This window comes from Rhinoderma darwinii, chromosome 4 (genome assembly GCF_050947455.1).
Source record: "Rhinoderma darwinii isolate aRhiDar2 chromosome 4, aRhiDar2.hap1, whole genome shotgun sequence".
In the NCBI taxonomy this organism is placed as follows: Eukaryota; Metazoa; Chordata; class Amphibia; order Anura; family Rhinodermatidae; genus Rhinoderma; species Rhinoderma darwinii.
Window position 1 is genome coordinate 195,201,926 of NC_134690.1, and position 21,840 is coordinate 195,223,765.

General features: G+C 41.6%; 1 protein-coding gene across 2 annotated transcripts in view; it reads left to right on the forward strand.

The window, feature by feature from the left end:
- Positions 1–21,840, forward strand: part of DDX43 (DEAD-box helicase 43) — a 246,015-nt gene that overhangs the window by 159,133 nt on the left and 65,042 nt on the right. For both annotated transcript variants that reach the window (XR_012883166.1, XM_075862031.1), the window contains exons 11-12: positions 5,155–5,242; positions 5,646–5,773. Coding sequence is in view for 1 of the 2 variants with exons in the window: in XM_075862031.1 (XP_075718146.1) it covers positions 5,155–5,242; positions 5,646–5,773 (216 nt within the window). In the remaining variant the exon portion in view is untranslated. The remainder of the gene's footprint in view (positions 1–5,154; positions 5,243–5,645; positions 5,774–21,840) is intronic.

Below are 21,840 nucleotides of genomic sequence, written 5' to 3' on the forward strand. Positions count from 1 at the left end.
TAAATTTGATGTATTTATGGGTGTAGAACGCTATATAGATTTTTACTTATTATATCTGTTGCTAAAAAAAAAGAAAATGTGCAGGTGCATGTCTGCTGTGACTGCAATGCAAAAGCATACAAACACAAAAGATGCAGCAGCACTCTATGAGCGCTAAGATATAATATTTATTTATAGACCACCTATAGGCGAACAAAAAAGGAACATGGCACCCAAAGAATCCTTTGCAAAAAAACGACAAAGTACTATGCAGGAATGCAAAATAGTAATAGTAAACACAATAACCTGAGACCTAGTGGGGAGTGGAACTTGCAACGTCAGGTACTGACAAAAAAAATGCAATTGGGGCGGGTTTTTTTTTGTTTTTTTTACCAGTACCAGACGTTGCCAATCCCACTACACACGAAGTCTTAGGGTATGTGCACACACACTAATTACGTCCGTAATTGACGGACGTATTTTGGCCGCAAGTACCGGACCGAACACAGTGCAGGGAGCCGGGCTCCTAGCATCATACTAATGTACGATGCTAGGAGTCCCTGCCTCGCTGCAGGACAACTGTCCCGTACTGAAAACATGATTACAGTACGGGACAGTTGTCCTGCAGCGAGGCAGGGACTCTTAGCATCGTACATAAGTATGATGCTAGGAGCCCGGCTCCCTGCACTGTGTTCGGTCCGGGACTTGCGGCCGAAATACGTCCGTCAATTACGGACGTAATTAGTGTGTGTGCACATACCCTTAGGAGTATGTGTTCACTATTGCTATTTTGCATTCCTGCATAGTACTTTGTAGTTTTCTGCTTGTCACTTTCATATCACCTCACTACCATTCTATGTAGGTGTCTGCTGGGCATGCAGACTTAGATATATTTTGTATCTACTTTTATTTTATTGCATTTATATGTAGTTGATATATACTTTATTCTAGTGGTTTGGACATACCCTTAGAGATTTATTATTTTGTTCTTTTCCACATTATCTTTGACATGTTATAACTGGTATTACTTTATGCTAATGTTTGGTCTTCTCTGGGGAATTTTAGTAATTATTGGCGACTGATGGTGGGTTGTTTCTGTAGACCACTGGGTATGTAACCCCTTAGTGACCAGCCTATTTTAGACCTTAATGACCAAGCCATTTTTTACGTTTTTCCATCGTCTCATTCCAAGAGCTATAACCTTTTTATTTTTGCGTCGACATAGCTGTATAAGGCCTTTTTTTTGCGGGACAAGTTGTAATTTTTAATAGCACCATTTTGGCGTACATAGAATTTATTGATTAACTTTTATTAACTTATTTTGGTGTGGAATAGTAAAAACCCCGCAATTTTGCCACTTTTTTTGCGTCCTAAATTTACGCTGTTTACCGTGTGGTGTAAATAACACAATAACTTTAGCCAGTGGGTTGTTGCGATTGCAACGATACCAAATTTGTATAGTTTTTGTATGTTTTACTACTTTTACACAGTGAAAACACTTCTTTTTTTTTTTCAAAATTATTTGTGTCTCCATATTTGAAGAGCCGTAACGTTATATTTTTTCGCCGATGCAATTGTAGGAGGGCTTTTTTTTTTTGCGGGACGACTTGTAGTTTTTATCGGTACCATTTTGGAGTAGATGCGACATTTTGATCACTTTTTATCACATTGTTTTTTAAGGCTGGATTCAAAGAAAACAGCAATTTTTGCATGTTTTTTTATTTTATTTTTTTACGACGTTCACCGTGCGGGTTAAATGATGTAATAAGCTTATAGTTGGGGTCGTTACGGACGCGGCGATGTGTAACTTTTTTACTTTATTTTGTTTGTAGGGGGCATAAGTGGGTTTTTCATTTATTTTTTTTCACTTTTTTTTTTTCACTTTACTAGTCCCACTAGGGGACTTCACTATGCAATCCTACGATCGCAGTTATAATACATTGCAATACTTCTGTATTGCAGTGTATTATGCCTGTCCGTGTAAAATGGACAGGCATCTGCTAGGTCATGCCTCCGGCATGACCTAGTAGGCATTCACTACAGGCAAACCTGGGGCCCTTTATTAGGCCTCCGGCTGCCATCGGAGGCAGACACTCGGCGATCTTATCGCCGGGTGCCGGTGGAATGAGAGGGAGCTCCCTCTCTCTCTCCAAAACCACTCAGATGCGATGCTCGCTATTGAGCACTGCATCTGAAGGGTTAAACGGGTGATATCGATCTCACACGTTCGAGCAGGGATGCCCCCAGCTCTCAGCTACATCTGGCAGCTGAGAACAGGGAGATTTGACAGCTCCCTGTTCTGTTTACTTATTCTGATACAGCGACTTAAAAAGTCTATTGCATCGGAATAAAGCCTGTTAGTGACCGACGTAAAAACACTATGGGGCGGTCACTAACTGGTTAAAGGGGTTTTCCCATCTTGGTCATTTATGGCATATCCACAGGATATTCGATAAATGTACGATAGATGTGGGTCCCACCTCTGGGATCCGCACCTATCTTTAGAGCGGGGCACCCTAAACACGTTCTAGTTTTGGCCCCATGCACACGACCGTGTTCGGTCGTTATTTACGGTCCGCATGTCCCGGACGGAACACAGTGCAGGGAGCCTGGTTCCTAGCATCATAGTTAACTATGACGCTAGGTGTCACTGCCTCGCTGCGGGTCAACTGTCCCGTACTGTAATCATGTTTTCAGTACGGGGCCATAGTTCCACGGAGAGGCAGTGACACCTAGCGTCATAGATAACTATGATTCTAGGAGCCCGGCTCCCTGCACGGTTTACGGTCGGGGACATGCAGACCGTATATCACGGACCAAACACGGTCGTGTGCATGGAGCCTTACTCGGCTTCTGCTGCCTCCCGTCCACTTCCTGGTTAGGTGGTCGGGAGTTACCGAAAACAGCTAAGCTCACAGAGCCATGCTATTTCCGAAACTCCCGTGCTATGCTGTTTCAGTAACTCACTTCTATAGAAGTTACGGAAACCGTGTTGCTTCGTGAGCACTTGGCCGTTAACATAACTCCCGACCACCTAACAAGAAAGTGGCCAGGAGGCAGCGGGAGCTGAGTAAGCAAGAACGGGGTTTAGGTGGCCCCGTTCTAGAAATGGGTGCGGGTCCCAGAGTTGGGACCAGTGTCTATCAGACATTTATGGCATGTCCTGTGGACATGCCATAAATGTCAAAGATGGGTAAACCCCCCTTCAATAACTTACCTAATCTGGCTATCCGTGTATGATCCATCTTTTTAATAGATTCGTACTGTGATACTATTCATTGTATTTAACTTATATTCTACTTTTTGCATATGATTCTTGGGGTGCTATGTTCCTTTTTTTGTTTATGTATAGGTTGTCTACTTGTACTCTAGGGACCCTTTTTACGCATGTGGTTTGGTTTAGAGGTTTTTGTAGCTTGTTTATATTTATTTTTGTTACTTATATAGCACCAACATATTCCACAGCACTCTATAGAGGTAGTCCTTACTTACTGTCCCCATCGGGGCTCACAATCTGAATTCCCGATCAGTAGGTTTTTGGGGCGTGGGAGAAAACTGGAGTACCTGGAGGAAACCCAAACAAACACAGGAAGAACATACAAACTCCATGCAGATGGTGTCCTTTTAAGTGTCATTACTGCTATTGGTCATGTGCTATTCCCCATCTGTCTAAGGCCCTGTTCACACTTCACACTGAGTTTTTTGCAGGCATAAAATTTAGGTCCGGGTTTTTTTTAAGTGGTTTTACAGCACAGACGTTTTTTGACACGCTTTTTTTTTTTACCTCTTCAACGAGCAAAGGAAAAGACGGCGAGCGGCTTTTACCAAAAAATGCGTCGGCCATTCGTGCCATTTTTTTCTGTCGCCTATTGATTTCAATGGGGTTTTTGAGGCGGAAAACGCTTCAAGATAGGGAATGTTGCTGCTTTTTCCCACGAGCGTTTTTTCCAATCGTGGGAAAAAAAACACTTCCACTCCACATTGAAATCAATGGGAGGCAAGTTCAGACTTTTTTGTGGCAGTTTCCGGGGAAAAAAACGCATCAAAACTCTGTGTGAAGTGGGCCTATGGATGCTTTTAACCCCTTGGTTTCAAGCCTATTTTAGGACTTGATGACTAAGCAGTTTTTTCGTCTTTCCATGGTCGCATTTAAAGAGCTATAACTTGTTTCGTTTTTTCGCTGAGGACTTGTTTTTTGCGGGATGAGTTGTATTTTTCAATGGCACAATTTTGGGGTACATAATAGATATGTTACGTTTTTAACAACTTTGTGGGGAATAGCAAAAAAAAAACAGCAATTTCGCCATTGTTCTATGCGTTTTAAATTTACGTTGTTAACTGTGTGGTGTGAATAACATATTACCTTTAGTCTATGGGTCGGTACGATTTTGGTGATCGTGAATGTTAGTTTTTATTGTGCAAAAGTAGTTCAACATGAAAAAAAAAACCTTTTGAACTCAAATTATTTGTTTTTGCATCGTGTCATTCCAAGAGTTCTAACTTTTTTTATTTTTTTTATTTATCTTTTTAGTCATATGTCGGCTTGTTTGTTTTTTTTTGCAGGACAAGATGTGGTTTTTGTTGGTACCATTTTGAGATGCATGAGATCTATTGATTAACTTTTATTCATGTTTTATTGGGGGAATGGAAAAAATAGCACTCCTGCCGTTTTGTTTTTGCGGGGTTTCCTCTTGCGGTTTAAATAACATGTTCACTTTATTGTTTGGGTAATTATGATCGCAGTGATACTATATATGTGTACTTTTTGTTTTACACTTTTACAAATTAAAATCCGTTTTTATGTGGGGGGAATTATTATTTTTACTATTCACCTTTTTTTAATAATTTTTATTTGACATTATTTTTTCAGTCCCACTAGAGGACTTCAGTATGCAAACTTTTGATTGCTTGTGTAATGCTGTGGTCTACTTAGTATACCAAAGCATTATTGCCTGTTCGTGCATAACTGGCACGGCCTAATAGGCATATAGCCATGGCCTGCATGGGGGCCTTTGTTGACCTCTGTGCACTGCTGTTTAGGCTCTATGCACATGGCCCTGAGGCAACTAGAAGCATAGATTGAGGCAACTAGAAGCATAGATCAAGGTATAGGTGCTTATGTCCTCTTTTCAGTTATATCTGTATGTGTAAGAATGGTTTTGTTCCTAATTGTAGTGCCACCTGGCCAGAAGGAGTTCGTCGTTTATCCAAATCTTATTTGAAGGACCCAATGATGGTATATGTTGGGACTCTGGATTTAGCTGTAAGTTTTTGTTCTTTTTATGGGGTTAAGGGACAGTTGTTCATTAGGATTTTCTAGTAACGTAGCATTCTGTTTAAAATTGCTGCAATTGGACTTTTTGTTTTACCTATGATCTTCTCCAGTTGCTGAAATTGACCGAATTTTAGTGAAGCCAGTAATGTATTCTCATTCGATTCCTACCCCTCTGCTGGCATACTGTACGGTTGGGTAAAATACTGCTAGTTCACCTAGCTCGTCAATATTTAATAGGATATTGTATATTTGTTAATAGATAGGCAAGTATAAGTTTGATTTGCCTTGGATTAGCTGGTTAATCTCCAATATTTGCTCATTATTTATTAAAGGCATACTCCAGTAAAGTAATGTAGAATACTTTTTACTAATGTTTTGTTTTTATTTTTAGGCTGTTAATACGGTAGATCAGAAGGTCCTAATTATTGCAGAAGAGGAGAAGAGAGCGTTCACTCTACATTTCATTGATTCCTTAAAACCTAAAGATAAAGTTATCATATTTGTGGGAAAGAAACTGATGTATGTTTGCTATTGAAGCAGCTTTTGTAACGTGCTATTTAAAAAAAAAAAAAAGAGCAAGCACTGCCGTGTGTGCTTGCTTGTCCTTGGGGTTTTTTTTCGCTCTCAGCATGAAAAACAAAATAGCGGTTTTGCAGATTATACCTTTTTAATTGCTAACAAATAAATAAATTATGTTTAAAAAGCAACCTCTAAAGAATATGTACCTTTTAATAAAAAAGATGTATCGGTGTGTTTTGTGTAACTCTAAATTCTTTTTTTATAAAATTATTTTTACTTTGCATACAGCTGCTCTGTATTCTTTATACAGAGCAGCTGTATCTAGCGCTGTTAACTAAATCAGTTAGTCAAACGGACCTGATGGGTTCAGTGAGCGACGCAGGATCCATCTCTAAACTATCACATCTAACTTATGAACTTAGATGTAATAGATTACAGGTGGATCCTGCCTGTCAGAGACACGCAGGACCCGCCAACACTGAACCAGTCAGATCCATGGGACTGATGGATTCAGTGAATAGTGTTAGATACAGCTGCTGTATAGAGAATACAGAGCCGCTGTATCTAAAAAAGTAAAGTGTTTTTAATAAAGTATTTACAAAGTTACACTAAACACACTGATACACCTTTTTATTAAAAAAAAAGAAGAAAATTTGCCTTTCAAAGGTTTACATAGCCTTTAAGACAACATAGGTCTCTTCATGAGGCATGGTGTAATAAAGTATCTGAAGAAATATAATCCTATTTACAATAGAGGGTAGAAATGTTCTGTAATAAATGGTCATTGAAAAAAACAGGTGATATTGGAAAGTAAAGGCCTTTTTACACTGGCTAATGATCAGGCGACTAAGCGATCGTACAATTAATCAACCTGTGTAAACTGGACAGCTATTATTTCGTTTGTCAGCTAATCTGATTTATAAAATTTTTTCGCAGCAAGAAAAATGGTCACTTGTTGGCAGCGTATGGTCGCTTGCCGGCAGCAGATCTACCTGGGATTTGCTTCCCGCCAAGATGCAAATGTATGGAGGAAGAACGATAATATTAAAGATCGATTTACTGCTCGTATACAGGACCAAATATCTGCCCGTGTAGAAGGGCTCTTAAGGCCCTTTTACACTGGCCAATTTCGGGCAAAGGTGCTCATTCCTGATAACTGCCCTGTGTAAACAGGGCAACGATCAGCCGATGAACGAGCAAACGCTTCATCAGCTGAGTGCATCGTTTTAAATGCATAAACTTTTCATTGTCGGCAGCACAATGTGTAAACAGGAAGACGTGCTGCCGACACAGTAGAACTGTATGGGGATAAGCGACCTGAGTAACGAGCTCTCGTCCCTATACAAGCTCCTTGTGAAAGGAGCAAACTAGCGCCAATCAACGTCTCGTTGATCGGCGCTCGTTTACACGGTCCACTTCGGGCTGTGTAAGGCTGGGTTCACAGGCGTATTATGCCTCGATTTACGCCTGAAAATACGGCTCCAATTAGTCGGCAAACATCTGCCCATTCATTTGAATGGGTTTGCCGACGACCTGTAATTTACACGTCGTCGTTTGACAGCTGTCAGACGACGCGTAAAATAACAGCCTCGTCAAAGAAGTAGAGGACACTTCTTTGGTCGTAATTTGAGCCGTTTTTCATTGATTCCAATGAAGAACAGCTCACAATTACGGCCGTCAAAATGCGAGTACGAGCAATTACGTCTGAAATGACGGAGCTGTTTTCTCCTGAAAACAGCTCCGTAATTTCAGACGTAAATGCAGTTAGCGTGTGCACATACCCTAATACTATCTTTAGTCTTTAACTGGTTCAAAAAGAAGCAGTTTTCTAGTCTCAAAACTGTTAGTTCAGAAACCTGATTTCCGCCACTATCTCTAGAGCAGATACCTAACGGCACCATAAAAATTCCAACCACTCAATACAGACATCTCCTTTATCAAAAACCTATTGATCGCCCTATATGCTTAAGATGGCACAGCTTCCACCCAAACATATCAGAAAGCCCATTATCTACAGCCAGGCCATCAGAAATAATTCTATCTGTTCCAGCCCAACAGACAGGGATGAACTCTTTAACCCCTTAAGGACGCAGCCTAGTTTTGGCCTTAAGGCTCAGAGCCCATTTTTCAAATCTGACATTTCACTTTATGTGGTAATAACGTCGGAATACTTAAACCTATCCAAGCGATTCTGAGAGTTTTTTCGTGACACATTGGGCTTCATGTTCGTGGTAAAATTTGGTCGATATATGCAGTGGTTATTGGTGAAAAATTGCAACATTTAGAGAAAATTTTGAAAAAATAGAATTTTTCAGAATTTAAATGCATCTGCTTGTAAAACAGACGGTTATACCACCCAAAATAGTTACTAGTTCACATTTCCCATATGTCTACTTTAGATTGGCATCGTTTTTTGAACATTCTTTTATTTTTCTTGGACGTTACAAAGCTTAGAACATAAACGGCAATTTCTCAAATTTTTAAGAAAATTTCAAAATACATTTTTTTTAAGGTACCTCTTCAGTTCTGAAGTGGCTTTGAGGGGCCTATGTATTAGAAACCCTGATAAAACACCCCATTTTAAAACTAGACCCCTCAAAGTATTCAAAACAGCATTTAGAAAGTTTTTTAACCCTTCATGCATTTCACAGGAATTAAAGCAAAGTGGAGGTGAAATTTGCAAATTTCATTTTTCTTGCTGAATTTCAATTTTATTCAATTTTTTTTCTGTAGCACAGAAGGTTTTACCAGAGAAACTCTACTAAATATGTATTGGCCAGATTCTGCAGTTTTTAGAAATGTCCCACATGTGGCTCTACTGCGCTCGTGGAATAAAACACAAGCCCTAGAATCAAAGAAGCACCTAGTGCATTTTGAGTTTTTTTTTTATTAGAATATATTTTAGGCAGCATGCCAGGTTTGAAAAGGTGTTGAGGTGCCAAAACAGTAGGAATCCCCCAATGGTGACCCCATTTTGGAAACTACACCCCTCAAGGAATTCATTTATGGTTGTTACCATTTTGACCGCACAGTTTTTTCACAGCACGTATTTGAATTGGTCTGTGAAATGAAAATTTTTTAATTTTTTCCAATAAAATGTCATTTGTGATCAAAATTTCTTATTTTCACAGGGAATAAAATACCCCATTTTGTTGCCCAATTTGTCCTTAGTGTGGCAATACCCTATTTGTGGTGATAAACTGCCGTTTGGGCCCATGGGAGGGCTCAGAAGGAAAGGAGCGCTATTTGTTCTTTGGAGTCCAGATTTTGCTGTATTGGTTTTCAGGTGCCATGTCGCATTTGCAGAGCCTCAGAGGTATCAAAGCCATGGAAACCCACCAGAAGTGACCCCATTTTGGAAACTACACCCCTCAAGGGATTAATTTATGGGTGTTGTGACCATTTTGACCCCATAGTTTTTTCACAGAACTTATTTGAATTGGGCTGGGAATTAAAAGAAAATTATTTTTTTCAAATAATATGTAGTTTTGGCTGAAAATTTCTTATTTTCACAAGAAATAAAATACCCCATTCTGTGGCGCAATTTGTTCTGAGTGCCGCAATACCCCATTTGTGGTGATAAACTGCCGTTTGGGCCCATGGGAAGGCTCAGAAGGAAAGGACCACCATTTGGCCTACTGGGGATTTTCTGGTGCGAAGTCATGTATGCAGAAGCCCTTGAGGTACCAGTACAGTTGAAACCCTCAAGAAGTGACCCCGTTTTAAAAACTACACCTTTAAGGCATTCATCTAGAGGTGTAGTGAGCATTTTGACCGGAGACCTACACCCCATAAACTGTAATGTGGTTTCTCCCGGGTATGGGAATACCCTACATGTGGCTGTTATCAGCTGCCTGGGCACACAGCAGGGCCCAGAGGGGAAAGACGAGGGGGGATAAACTGTGCAGAGTGCATCAGGCTAAGTAAAATTGGGGTAAATTCTAAACCAAGGGATGTATGATAAATTTTAAAACACTCTTTCATACAGCGCTCTGGTTATTCGGGACACGTGTCACATTGATATATTGTGTCATCCCTTATCGCCCTCTTATAGCAGACTTTGCACCTCTTTTGACTTTTTCCCTTCTTGCCAGTTTGGGGAACTTCTCCTGGAAAGTGTTGCCGCCCTGGTACGATGCGTGTGGCCTCGCTTCCAGAAGTACTGGGTGCCCCCCCTTCTTGGTCCCTAAAGATTTAGGTTCTTGATAATCACCTCTTGAAATTCCAGGAAAGTTCCCCTCTGGCCTGCACATCGATGTAGCACGTACGCATTGTACAATGCCATCTGTATGATGTGCACGGCCAGCTTCTTATACCACACCGCATGGCGCTGTAGGGCTTCAGGACTTGATCTGACAAGTCCATCCCTCCCATGTACCTATTGTAGTCCAGGATGCAGTCTGGTTTGGGGGTGGCCTTTCCTTCATATATCCTAAATATGTAGGTATACCCTGATGCACCCTAGCAAAGCTTATACATCTTCACGCCATACCTTGCCCTCTTACCCGGCAGGTACTCGCGGAATTGAACCCTCCCTTTAAAATGTACCAGGGACTCATCAATAGAAATACACTTCTCGGGGTGAATGCTTGGGAAAACCGGGCACTGAAACGGTCTAATAGGGGTCTCCGTTTATACAAACTGTCAAAGCTGGGGTCATCTCGGGGTGGGCACGGCTCATTATCAGTATAATGTAAGAAGCAAAGTATTGCCTAATTTATTTATTTTTTTAGGTTACAGTTCAGATCTGAAGTTGCTTTGAGGGGCCCATATATTAGAAACCCCTATCAAACACCCCTCAAAGTATTCACAACAGCATATAGAAAGTTTATGAACCCTTTAGGTGTTTCACAGAAATTTAGAGCAAAGTAGAGGTGAAATTTACATTTATTTTTTTTTTGTCAGAAAATCCTCTATATACCATTTTTTTTTTATAACACAAAAGGATTTATCAGTGAAACGCAACTTAATACGTATTGCCCAGATTCTGCCTTTTTGAGAAATATCCCACATGTGGCCCTAGTGCGGTAATGGACTGAAGCACTGGCCTCCAAAGCACAGGAGCACCTAGCGGATTTTGAGGCCTCTTTTTTATTAGCCACCATGTCCGGTTTGAAGAGGTCTTGTGGTGCCAAAACATTGGAAACCCCCCAAAAGTGACCCCAATTTGGAAACTAGACCCCTTGAGGAATCCATTGTAGTTTTCTTGGGGTGCATGCAGCTTTTTGATCAGTTTTTATTCTATTTTTAGGTGGCGTGGTGACTAAAAAACAGCTATTCTACTATTGTTTTTTTATTCTATTTTTTTTACAGCGTTCACCGTGCGCTATAAATGACATATTTACTTTATTCTGCGGGGCGATACGATTATGGCGATACCCTATGTTTATAGTTTTGTTTTTTTTTGTCTTATGGCGTTTGCACAATAAAATACGTTTTGTAAAAAATCATTCACTTTTTGTGTTACCTTATTCTAAGCGCCAGAACTTTTTTATTTTTCAATCAATAAAGCTGTGCGAGGACTTATTTTTTGCGTAACGAACTGTAGTTTCGATCAGTACCATTTTTCGGTACATGCGACTTTTTGATCTCTTTTTATTCCATTTTTTGGGAGGTGAAGTGACCAAACAATTGTCATTGTGGTACGGTTTATTATTTTCTTTTACGGCGTTCACCGTGCGGGATAAATAACGAATTAATTTTGTAGTTCAGGCCGTTACGGACGCGGCGATACCAATTATGTATAGTTTGTTTGTTTTATATATTTTTTTTAATAATAAATGACTGATCAGGTAAAAAGGGGGATTTTTACTTTTAACCCGTTAGTGACCGGCCCATAGTCCTTTTTACGTCGGTCACTAACGGGCCTTATTCCGATGCCATAGACTTTTTACGTCGCGGCATCGAAATAAGTAAACGGAGCAGGGAGCTGTCAAATCTCCCTGCTCTCAGCTGCTAGAGGCAGCTGAGGGCGTCCCTGCTCTGCCGGGTGAGATCAATATCAGTATCGATCTCTCCCGTTTAACCCCTCAGATGCGGTGCTCAATATCGAGCACCGCATCTGAGTGGTTTTGGAGAGAGGGAGGGAGCTCCCTCTCTCCCCCACCGACTCCCGGAGATACGAACGCCGAGTGTCTGTGTCTCCCATGGCAGCCGGGGGCCTAATAAAGGCTCCCAGGTCTGCCAGTAATGAATGCCTGCTAGATCATGCCGCAGGCATGACCTAGCAGATGCTTGTCCGTTTTAAATGGACAGGCAGTAATACACTGCAATACAAAAGTATTGCAGTGTATTATAAATGCGATCGGACCATCGCATATTAAAGTCCCCTAGTGGGACTAGTAAAAAAGTGAAAAAAAAAGATTCATAAAGTTAATTAAAAAAAAAATGAAAAACCCACTTTATCCCCTTACAAACTGCTTTAGTATTAAAAAAACTAAATAAAGTAAAAAAGTTACACATATTTGGTATCGCCGCGTCCGTAACGACCCCGACTACAAATCTATTACATTACTTAACCCGCACGGTGAACGTCGTAAAAAATTAAAGAAAAAACGACGGAAAAATTGCTCTTTTCTGTGAATCCTGACTTTAAAAAAAATGTGATTAAAAAGTGATCAAAAAGTCACATCTCCAAAATGGTACCAATAAAAACTACAAGTCTTCCCGCAAAAAAAGAGCCCTCATACAACGGCATCGGCGAAAAAATAAAAACGTTACGGCTCTTCAAATATGGAGACACAAAAACAAATAGTTTTGGAAAAAAAAAGCGTTTTTACAGTGTACAAGTAGTAAAACATACAAAAACTATACAAATTTGTTATTGTTGCAATCGTAACAACCCGCTGAATAAAGTTATTGTGTTATTTATACTACACGGTAAACGGCGTAGATTTAGGATGCAAAAAAAGAGTGACGAAATTTCTGATTTTCTATTCCCCCCCCCCCCAAAAAAAGTTAATAAAAGTTAATCAATAAATATGTCCCCCAAAATGGTGCTATTAAAAAATACAACTTGTCCCGTAAAAAACAAGACCTTATACAGCTATGTCGACGCAAAAATAAAAACGTTATAGCTCTTGGAATGCGACGATTCAAAAACGTAAAAAATAGCTTGGTCATTAAGGTCTAAAATAGGCTGGTCATTAAGGGGTTAATACTTTTAAAACTTTTATTTTCTTATTTTTACACATCTTTTTTTTTTTTTTACTTTTTTTATTTTACTTTATTACTTTGTCCCACTAGGGGACTTGAGGGCAGGAGGCCCATATCGCTATTCTAATACACTGCACTACATGCGTAGTGCAGTGTATTAGAACTGTCAGCTACTCACTGACAGCAAGCATAGTGGGTCCTGACGTTGTCAGGACCCACTAGGCTTCCGTCTATGGCATAGCCGGGCGCCATTGTTTGGTGTCCGGTTTCCATAGTCACCATCGCCGGCCGCTATCGTGTAGCCGGCCGGCGATGTCAGCTTAACCCCTAAAAAGCCGCAATCTCTATAGAACGCGGCTTTTCAGGGGTTAATCAGTGGGGACACAGCGATCGGTACCCGCTGTAGGAGCTGTGACAGCTGCTGTACGAGACAGCAGCTGTCACAGCTCCCTTATGTGTCGGGAGGACGGCCGAAACGGCCGTTACTCCCGAGACGAACTATTAGGTCATGGAGCGCGAACGATACAGCTACCATGACCTAATAGTACGTCCAGGAGCGGGAAGGGGTTAACCATGGGCTCCGTTCAGGCGTTCCATCAGAGCTTTCAGTCAGAACGGAATCCTGCCTGAAACACATGGAAACCATAGGTTTCCGTTTTCATCACCATTGATTTCAATGGTGACGGATTCGGTGCAAATGGTTTCCATTTGTCTCGGTTGTGCAAGTGTTCTGTCATTTTGACGTAAGCAATACTGTAGTCTACTTGATGACCAACTTATCAGGTCACCAGTGTACCCAGAAAACAACTCCATTACAGGGAAAAAGAAGATAACAATTGTGTACCTCTGACCGTGATCTACAATTCATAGCTAAAGGTATTATTGAAGGCTGCAAGAAAACAACATTATATCCTACACAAGGATGACTGTGAAAATAATGCCTCTTCTGCCTCCAAATGTGAAAAACATTATGATCAGGAGTTTATTACCCTCTGACACACCAAATGGAACCTATTCCTGCAATGTAGTGCAAAGAAAACACATACGTTGCGTTTTTTGGCTTAGGCTTTTGAGCAAAAGCTAGAAGTGAATCCAAAAGGAGGGAGAGGTATAAACAAAATACTAATACTTCTACTTTCTTTTGTGTCCACTTTTGTTTTTGGCTCAAAAAATGAGCCAAAAAGGGTGTGATCCTGGCCTAAGGAACTACAAAACCTGTTCTCATATAATGACTACAGACAGGATACGTTTCTTAACAAACACCAGGACTATAAGATTCTTGGGACACTCACATGTTCTACATCTAATGTTGCGTACCTGATTCTGTGCACTAAATGTCCTTTTGTGGATCTATTTCAGAAACGACAAGGATGAAGTCTCATCGCCACATAATTAAAGACAAGACACATTTACCTGTGGCTAAACATTTGTTCAGCCCAGGACACAATGAAGAGCAATGATAGTTGATAAATTACAAGGCTATTTCAAATCCCAAAGGGCCTGGAATTACAAATTCATGACACTCTTTCACACACTTAACACAAGACTGAATTTGTTGCAATGATTTATGTTACAACATATCTGCTTTAGAGATAGTGGGGGTATCCGATCTCTGAACGAACATCAATTCAGAGACAATAAAATATTCACACTGCTTATCTGTGCACTAATTAATAAGGACGCAGCCAGTGGCGTAACTACCGCCGTAGCAGCAGTAGCGGCTGCTACGGGGCCCGCGGCATGAGGGGGCCCGTGTGGCCGGAGGCTCCGCTAGCAGCCGCTATGGCTGCTACAGCGGGACGCCACTGAACACTACGGCAGAGCAGGGAGGTATCTCCCCGCTCTGCCATTAACTGGTTCCCGACCGCTGGCTGTATTTTTGCGGTCAGGGTCCTTAAAACCCGAGCCATAGACTTTCTACGGCTCGGGTTTTAACTTGCTGCCAACGCGATCGGGCAGCTGAATGTCGGGTCTCCGGCTGTCAGTGACTGCCGGGGACCCTGAGGAGAGGATAGAAGCAGCTTTCGCTGCTTCTGTCTTCTCTGATCACTTGTACACAGCGCTGAATGCGCGCTGTGTACAGGAATAGAGACAGCAGCGGCGCTGTCTCTATTCCTCCCGGTGATCATGTGACTGGTCACATGATCGCCGGGTGCCGTTAGTGGCAGACTGCTGCTGGGTCTTACTAGACCCAGCACAGCCCAGTTAGTGACAATCGTCACTATGAGAGGGCTGATTTCCCCTGTAACTGGGGCTGCTGTGCAGCTCCAGTTACAGTGGAAAAACATGGTGTAAAAGAAAGAAAAAAAATATATAAAGTTCCCCAAAGGTCTTCTTTGACCTTTGGGGGACAGACCATAGTAATAAAAAAATAATAAAGTAAAGTGCAAAAAAAAATGTAAATAATAAATACACATAAAATATCCACCCCAAAAAAAAAACGTTCCCCCCCCGCCAATCATTGTTGTAACGCTAGCGCTGACCCAATTACCCTAATATAGGCATGTAATATATAAAAATTTACGGTAGACAATGACGATCACAAATAAAAGGTCTATTTTAGGGTAAAACTATATTATTACCAAAAAAAAATAGCCGAAATGTAAAATAGCTTATTTTTTTACTATTTTCAAACTTTATGAATAAAAATTCTAAAATAGCAAAAAAGGTGTGTATAAAAAATGAAACCTGCATTGTCTACGGAAAAAACGTAGCAAAAACCACGTCGTTAGCCCAACAAATAAAAAAGTTATAGCCATTTAACTAACACGTGCTAAAAATGGCTAAACGGTGTCTGGTCCTGAAAGCGCAAAATAGAGCAAAAGACCTGTATCCCCTCTCCACAGGATATCCACAGGACGGGATACATGTGTGATCACTGGCATTGATAGGGAGAACGGGGGACTGAAAGTCCCCTGAAGTTCTCCATCACAAACCTCGGACTTCCGGGGTCTGTGTCGGCAGCTCCGTAGAAATGAATGAAGCGCCGGTCGTGCTTGTGCGCATGCGTGACCAGCGCTCCTTTCATTTTTATTGAGCTGCACAGACGCCGGAAGTCAGAGGTTTGTGATGGAGAAGTTCAGGGGACTTTCAGTCCCCCGTTCTCCCTATCGCTGCCAGCGATCACTCATGTATCCCCTATCCTGTGGAGAGGGGATACATGTATTTTGTAGGACACACTGTAGGTCGCATTTTTTTGAGAGGGAGGACACTGTATGACGTTCCCTACAGGGGGGGGGACGCTGTATGGCGTTCCCTACAGGGGGGGGGGCTGTATGGCGTTCCCTACAGGGGGGGGGCTGTATGGCGTTCTCTACAGGGGGGGGCTGTATGGCGTTCTCTACAGGGGGGGGCTGTATGGCGTTCTCTACAATGGGATGTATGGCGCTATCTACAGAGGGGGGCTGTATGGCGTTATCTACAGGGGGGGCTGTAAAAGCACTATCTACAAGGGGGGGGGGGGTTGTGTGACACCCAGGGTAGGGGGGCCCCGTCAAAAGTTTGCTATGGGGCCCAGTCTTTCCTAGTTACGCCCCTGGACGCAGCCTAGTTTGGGTCCTAAGGCTCAGAGCCCACTTTTCAAATCTGACATATTTCACTTTATGTGGTAATAACTTCAGAATTCTTAAACCTATCCAAGCGATTCTGAGATTGTTTTCTCCTGACACATTGGGCTTTGTTAGTGGTAAAATTTGGTCGATATATTCAGTGTTTATTTGTGAAAAATAGCAGAGTTTGGAAAAAATATCATTTTTCTGAATTTAAATGCATCTGCTTTTAAGACCGAGGGTTATACCACTCAAAATAGTTACTAGTTCACATTTCCCATATGTCTACTATATGTGGGAATAATTTTTTTTAACATTCTTTTATTTTTCTAGGATGTTACAAGGCTTAGAACATAAACTGCAATTTCTCATATTTTGAATAAAATATCAAAAGCCATTTTTTTTAAATTATTTTTTTTAGATACCAGTTCAGTTCAGTGGCGTTGAGGGGCCTATATATTAGAAACCCCCATAAAACACCCCATGTTAGAAACTAGACCCCTCAAAGTATTCAAACAGCATTTAGAAAGTTTATTAACTCTTTTTAGCTATTTCACAGGAATTTAAAGCAGAGTAGAGGTGAAATTTACAAAATTCATTTTTTTTGTCAGAAAATCCTTTTTATTTTATTTTCTTGTGTAAAACAGAAGGGTTTACCAGAGAAACGGAACTCTACTTATTGCCCCGATTCTTCAGTTTTTAGAAATATCCCACATGTGGCTCTAGTGTGCTTATGGACTGAAACAGGCATCCGAAGCAAAGGAGCACCTAGTGGATTATGAGGCCTCCTTTTTGTTATATTATATTTTAGGCACTATGTCAGGTTTAAAGAGGTCTTGCGGTGCCAAAACAATGGAAACCCCCAAAAGTTACCCCATTTGGCAAACTACACTTCTCAAGGAATTTATCGAGGGGTATAGTGAACATTTAGACAATACGGTTTTGTTTTTTGCTGCATTTTGTGGAATTGGGCTGTGAAATTGAAAATCACATATTTTTCCGATTTTAAAAGTTAGAAAATTTTAATTTTTACGAGGAATACAGGAGAGAAAACGCCCCAACATTTGAAAAGCAATTTCTCCCGATTTACGGCATTACCCCACATGTGGTCATAAACTGCTGGTTGGGCAAACGGTAGGGCTCAGAAAGGCAGGAGCGCTATTCGGCGAGTAGATTTTTCTGGAAACATTTCTGAGCGCCATGTCGCATTTGCAGAGCTGCTGAGGTACCAGTACAGGGGAAACCCCTTAAAATTGTCCCCGTTTTGGAAACTAGGCCCCTTGAGGAATTTATTGTAGTTTTCATGGGGTGCATGTAACTTTTTGATCAGTTTTTATTCTATTTTTTAGGAGGCGTGGTGACTAAAAAACAGCAATTCTACTGTGGGTTTTTTTTAACATCGTTCATCATGCGCTATAAATGACATTCACTTTATTGTGCGGCGTTTGCACGATAAAATACTTTTTATAAAAAATCATTTACTTTTGGTGTTGCCATATTCTAAGGGCCATAACTTTTTAATTTTTCCATCAAGAAAGCCGTATGAGGGCTTGATCTTTGCGTAACAAACTAGTTTCGATCAGTACCATTTTTAGGTTCATGTGACATTTTGATGTGTTTTTATTCCATTTTTTGGAAGGTCAAGTGACCAATAAATTGAGATTCTGGTATGGTTTATTTTTTTTTTTTACAGCGTTCACCATGCGGGATAAATAACAAAATGCTTTTGTAGTTCAGGTTGTTACGGACGCAGCGATACCAATTATGTATAGTTTTATTTATATTTATAATAAAAAGGGACTGCTAAGGGAAAAGGGGGAGTTCTACTTTTATTACTTTAAAACTTATTTTTATACAACTTATATTTACTTTGTCCCACTAGGGGACTTGAGGGCAGGAGGCCCTGATCAAAATTCTAATACACTGCATAGTGCAGTGTATTAGAGCTGTCCGCTACTCGCTGACATCAAGCATAGTGGGTCCTGACTTTGTCAGGACCCACAAGGCTTCCGTAGATGGCATAGCCTGAGGCCAATGTTAGGTGTCCGGATGCCGTAGCAACCATTGCTGCCCGCGATAATGTCGCGGGACGTCAATCGTGCTTTAACCCCTAAGAAGCCGCGATCGCTATTGAACGCGACTTCTAAGGAGTTAATCGGTGGGGACAACGCGATCGGTCCCCGATTAAGGAGCTGCGGCAACTGCTGTATGAGACAGCATTTGTCACCGCTCATAAAAGGGGCGGAAGGGTGGTTATTCCCATGACCTAATTAGCGTGACCTAATAGTAGGTCATGGAGCGTTAATGGGTTAAAGACTTAAGTCCCTTTTAGATGGGGCTATGATCGTAGGAGTACGAACACTCATTCCTGATCAAAGCAGCGATCAACCACCAAAATCTCTTTGGTCGGCTAATCTTTTAAGTGGTCGCTTATTGGCAACACATCTCCCAGTGTAATGGAGAAAACCAGCACTGATTGCATTGCCGATTACTGCTTGCTTAATTTGCACAATCTCTGCCCTTGTAGAAGGACCTTCAAGTTGTATTCACACAGGGCAGTTTTTTCACGTGCTTGCAATAATGCATGTGTTTTTACTGTGATTTGCAGTTGGCATGGAAATTTTGCTAGAAATGCAAGCGTGCTTGCAGTTCAGTTTTCGGCCACATAGTAAAAAACGTAGCAGAACCTGCATTGTGTGAATCCACTTTAAGGGTATGTTCCCAGCTTATTTTCAGTTGTATTTTGGAGCATAAAAGGCTTGTATTTTTTAAATACGCGTGCAAACCGTTTCCCATTGATTTTAATCGGCAATACATTGTGTTGTCCATAGGAGGCATATTTTTACGCCCCTGAATTTAAAAAAAAGCTCCTCGTATAAATACTCCTCGTGAAAAAGAAGTAGCATGTCACTATGGCTGAGTTCACACGGGGCGGATATGCTGTGCGGATATGCTGTGCTCCGGAGGGAATTCCGGGTTAAAAACTACACCAAACTGTGCTGCAGATTTTCGCCCGGAATGTCCGCTGCGGAAAACTGCAGCCATTTCATCCCAGGAGACCGCTGCAGCCTATGATGGGCTGCAGCAACGGTCACATGGGATGAAGAATCATCCCAAGAGTCCGGCTAACATGTCATCCCATTTGACCGCAACTTCAGCTTGTAATTGACTGCATCAGTCACATGGGATGGAATGTCCTCCCAGGAGGCCGGTCTGGAGGAAGAAACAGACTCCTGGGTAAGTATAAGATTTTTGAATTTTTTTTTTCTCCGTTGCCTTTTTGAGGCGGAATCGCAAAAAAAACCAAACTGCTGTTTGTTGCGGGTTTATCCTCCCATTGAATTCACCTGGGAAAACCCGCAACAAATAAGCCTAAAATACAATTGACATGCTGTGGATTAAAATTCAGCACTGCAGGTCAATTTCTGAGCATTTTTTCCGCTCCGTATTTACGCAGTGTGTGGATGAGATTTGTTTTATCTCATCCACTTTGCTGCTACTGTATTTGCTGCGGAATTTCTGCAACTTATTCTGTTGCGGAAAATCTGCAGTATTTGCGCAACGTGTGAATTTACCCTAAGGCTGGGTTCACACGACCATGTTACATCCGTAATGTACGGAACGTATTTCGGCCGGAAGACCCTGCCTCTGCGTGGAACTACTGTCCCGTACTGCAGCGAGGCAGGGACTCCTAGCATCGTACATAACTATGATGCTAGGAGCCCGGCTCCCTGCACTGTGTTCGGTCCGGGTCTTCTGGCCGAAATACGTTCCGTACATTACGGACGTAACATGGTCGTGTGAACCCAGCCTAACTGATTCTGTTTTGAAGGCAGAGGGTGGTTACATCAAATACTGATTTGATTTAGAATTCTCTTCTGTTCGTTCACTTTGTATTTTGTTAATTATGTATGTATGTATGTAGGGGGACTTACTCTCTTCAGTGGACATCTGGTTTGTGTACCTGCACGTCCCCATTTGCTCTTTCCATCAGCTCCATGTGATTTGAGGTCCTCCAACACCATAGCCAGTTTGTGGGTCTGTCGACGACCCTGCGGGCTTTCACAAAGGTTCTTTCTGTGATTATGGTGATTCTTTGTCCCAGAGGGACTTCAGTCATACCCTATCTGAATGATATTTACAAGTCCCCATCCCGGTAGGAGAATTTGACCAGTTTACAAATTGTTCTAAATACCCTGACTCATTTCGGATTGACAACAAACCCATCGGGGTCTGCGGTGAGGCACTCCCAACTCTCTGCTTTTGTGTGAAGGTTCTGGGTTCCATGCTGGCTTCCATTGAGGCAATTCTCTTTGCCCAGTTTCACACTCGTCTGCTCCAAGGGTTGATCCTTTCCAGGTGAAACCTCTCTCTGGGTTCCCTAGACGGCCGAGTCCTTCTTCCCTTGACCTTCCGCCAGGCTATTCTCTTGGGGCAGTCCTCTCTGGCAGTCCCTCGGGGCCTCTCCTTCTGCTCCACTGGCAAGTCCTATCCACGGACACCAGCCTTCGGTGTTGGGGAGGTGCCTTCTGGAATCTCACGGCCCAGGGCCTCTGGTCCCACCAGGAAGCGTTTCTCCCCATCAACATACTGGAACCGAGGGCAGTTTTCCTCGCCCCGAAATACGCCTGAAAACACTACGTGTGAACATACCCTAAGACGTTTCAGTGCCTGAATTGAATTTTGATTCTTTCATTAACCCCATAAAACTACGTGACACACCCCACTGCAGAATAGTGGCGAAACAAAGAAATGATAGCCACCTGGACAACCAAAAGAGAAGGCAAACTTGGCTTGTGTTTTTTGTTTTAGTTTGTTTTATAACCGTTTCTGCCTCCTCAATCCCTATATACAGTGAAGGAAATAAGTATTTGATCCCTTTGCAATTTTGCAAGTTTGCCCACTCTCAAAGACATGAACAGTCTAGAATTTTTAGGCTAGGTTAATTTTACCAGTGAGAGATAGATTATATTTTAAAAAAAAAAAGAAAATCACATTGTCAAAATTCTATATATTTATTTGCATTGTGCACAGAGAAATGAGTATTTGATCCCTTTGGCAAACAAGACTTAATACTTGGTGGCAAAACCCTTGTTGGCAAGCACAGCAGTCAGACGTTTTTTGTAGTTGATGAGGTTTGCACACATGTTAGATGTAATTTTGGCCCACTCCTCTTTGCAGATCATCTGTAAATCATTAAGATTTCGAGGCTGTCGCTTGGCAACTCGGATCTTCAGCTCCCTCCATAAGTTTTCGATGGGATTAAGGTCTGGAGACTGGCTAGGCCACTCCATGACCTTAATGTGCTTCTTTTTGAGCCACTCCCTTGTTGCCATGGCTGTATGTTTCGGGTCATTGTCGTGC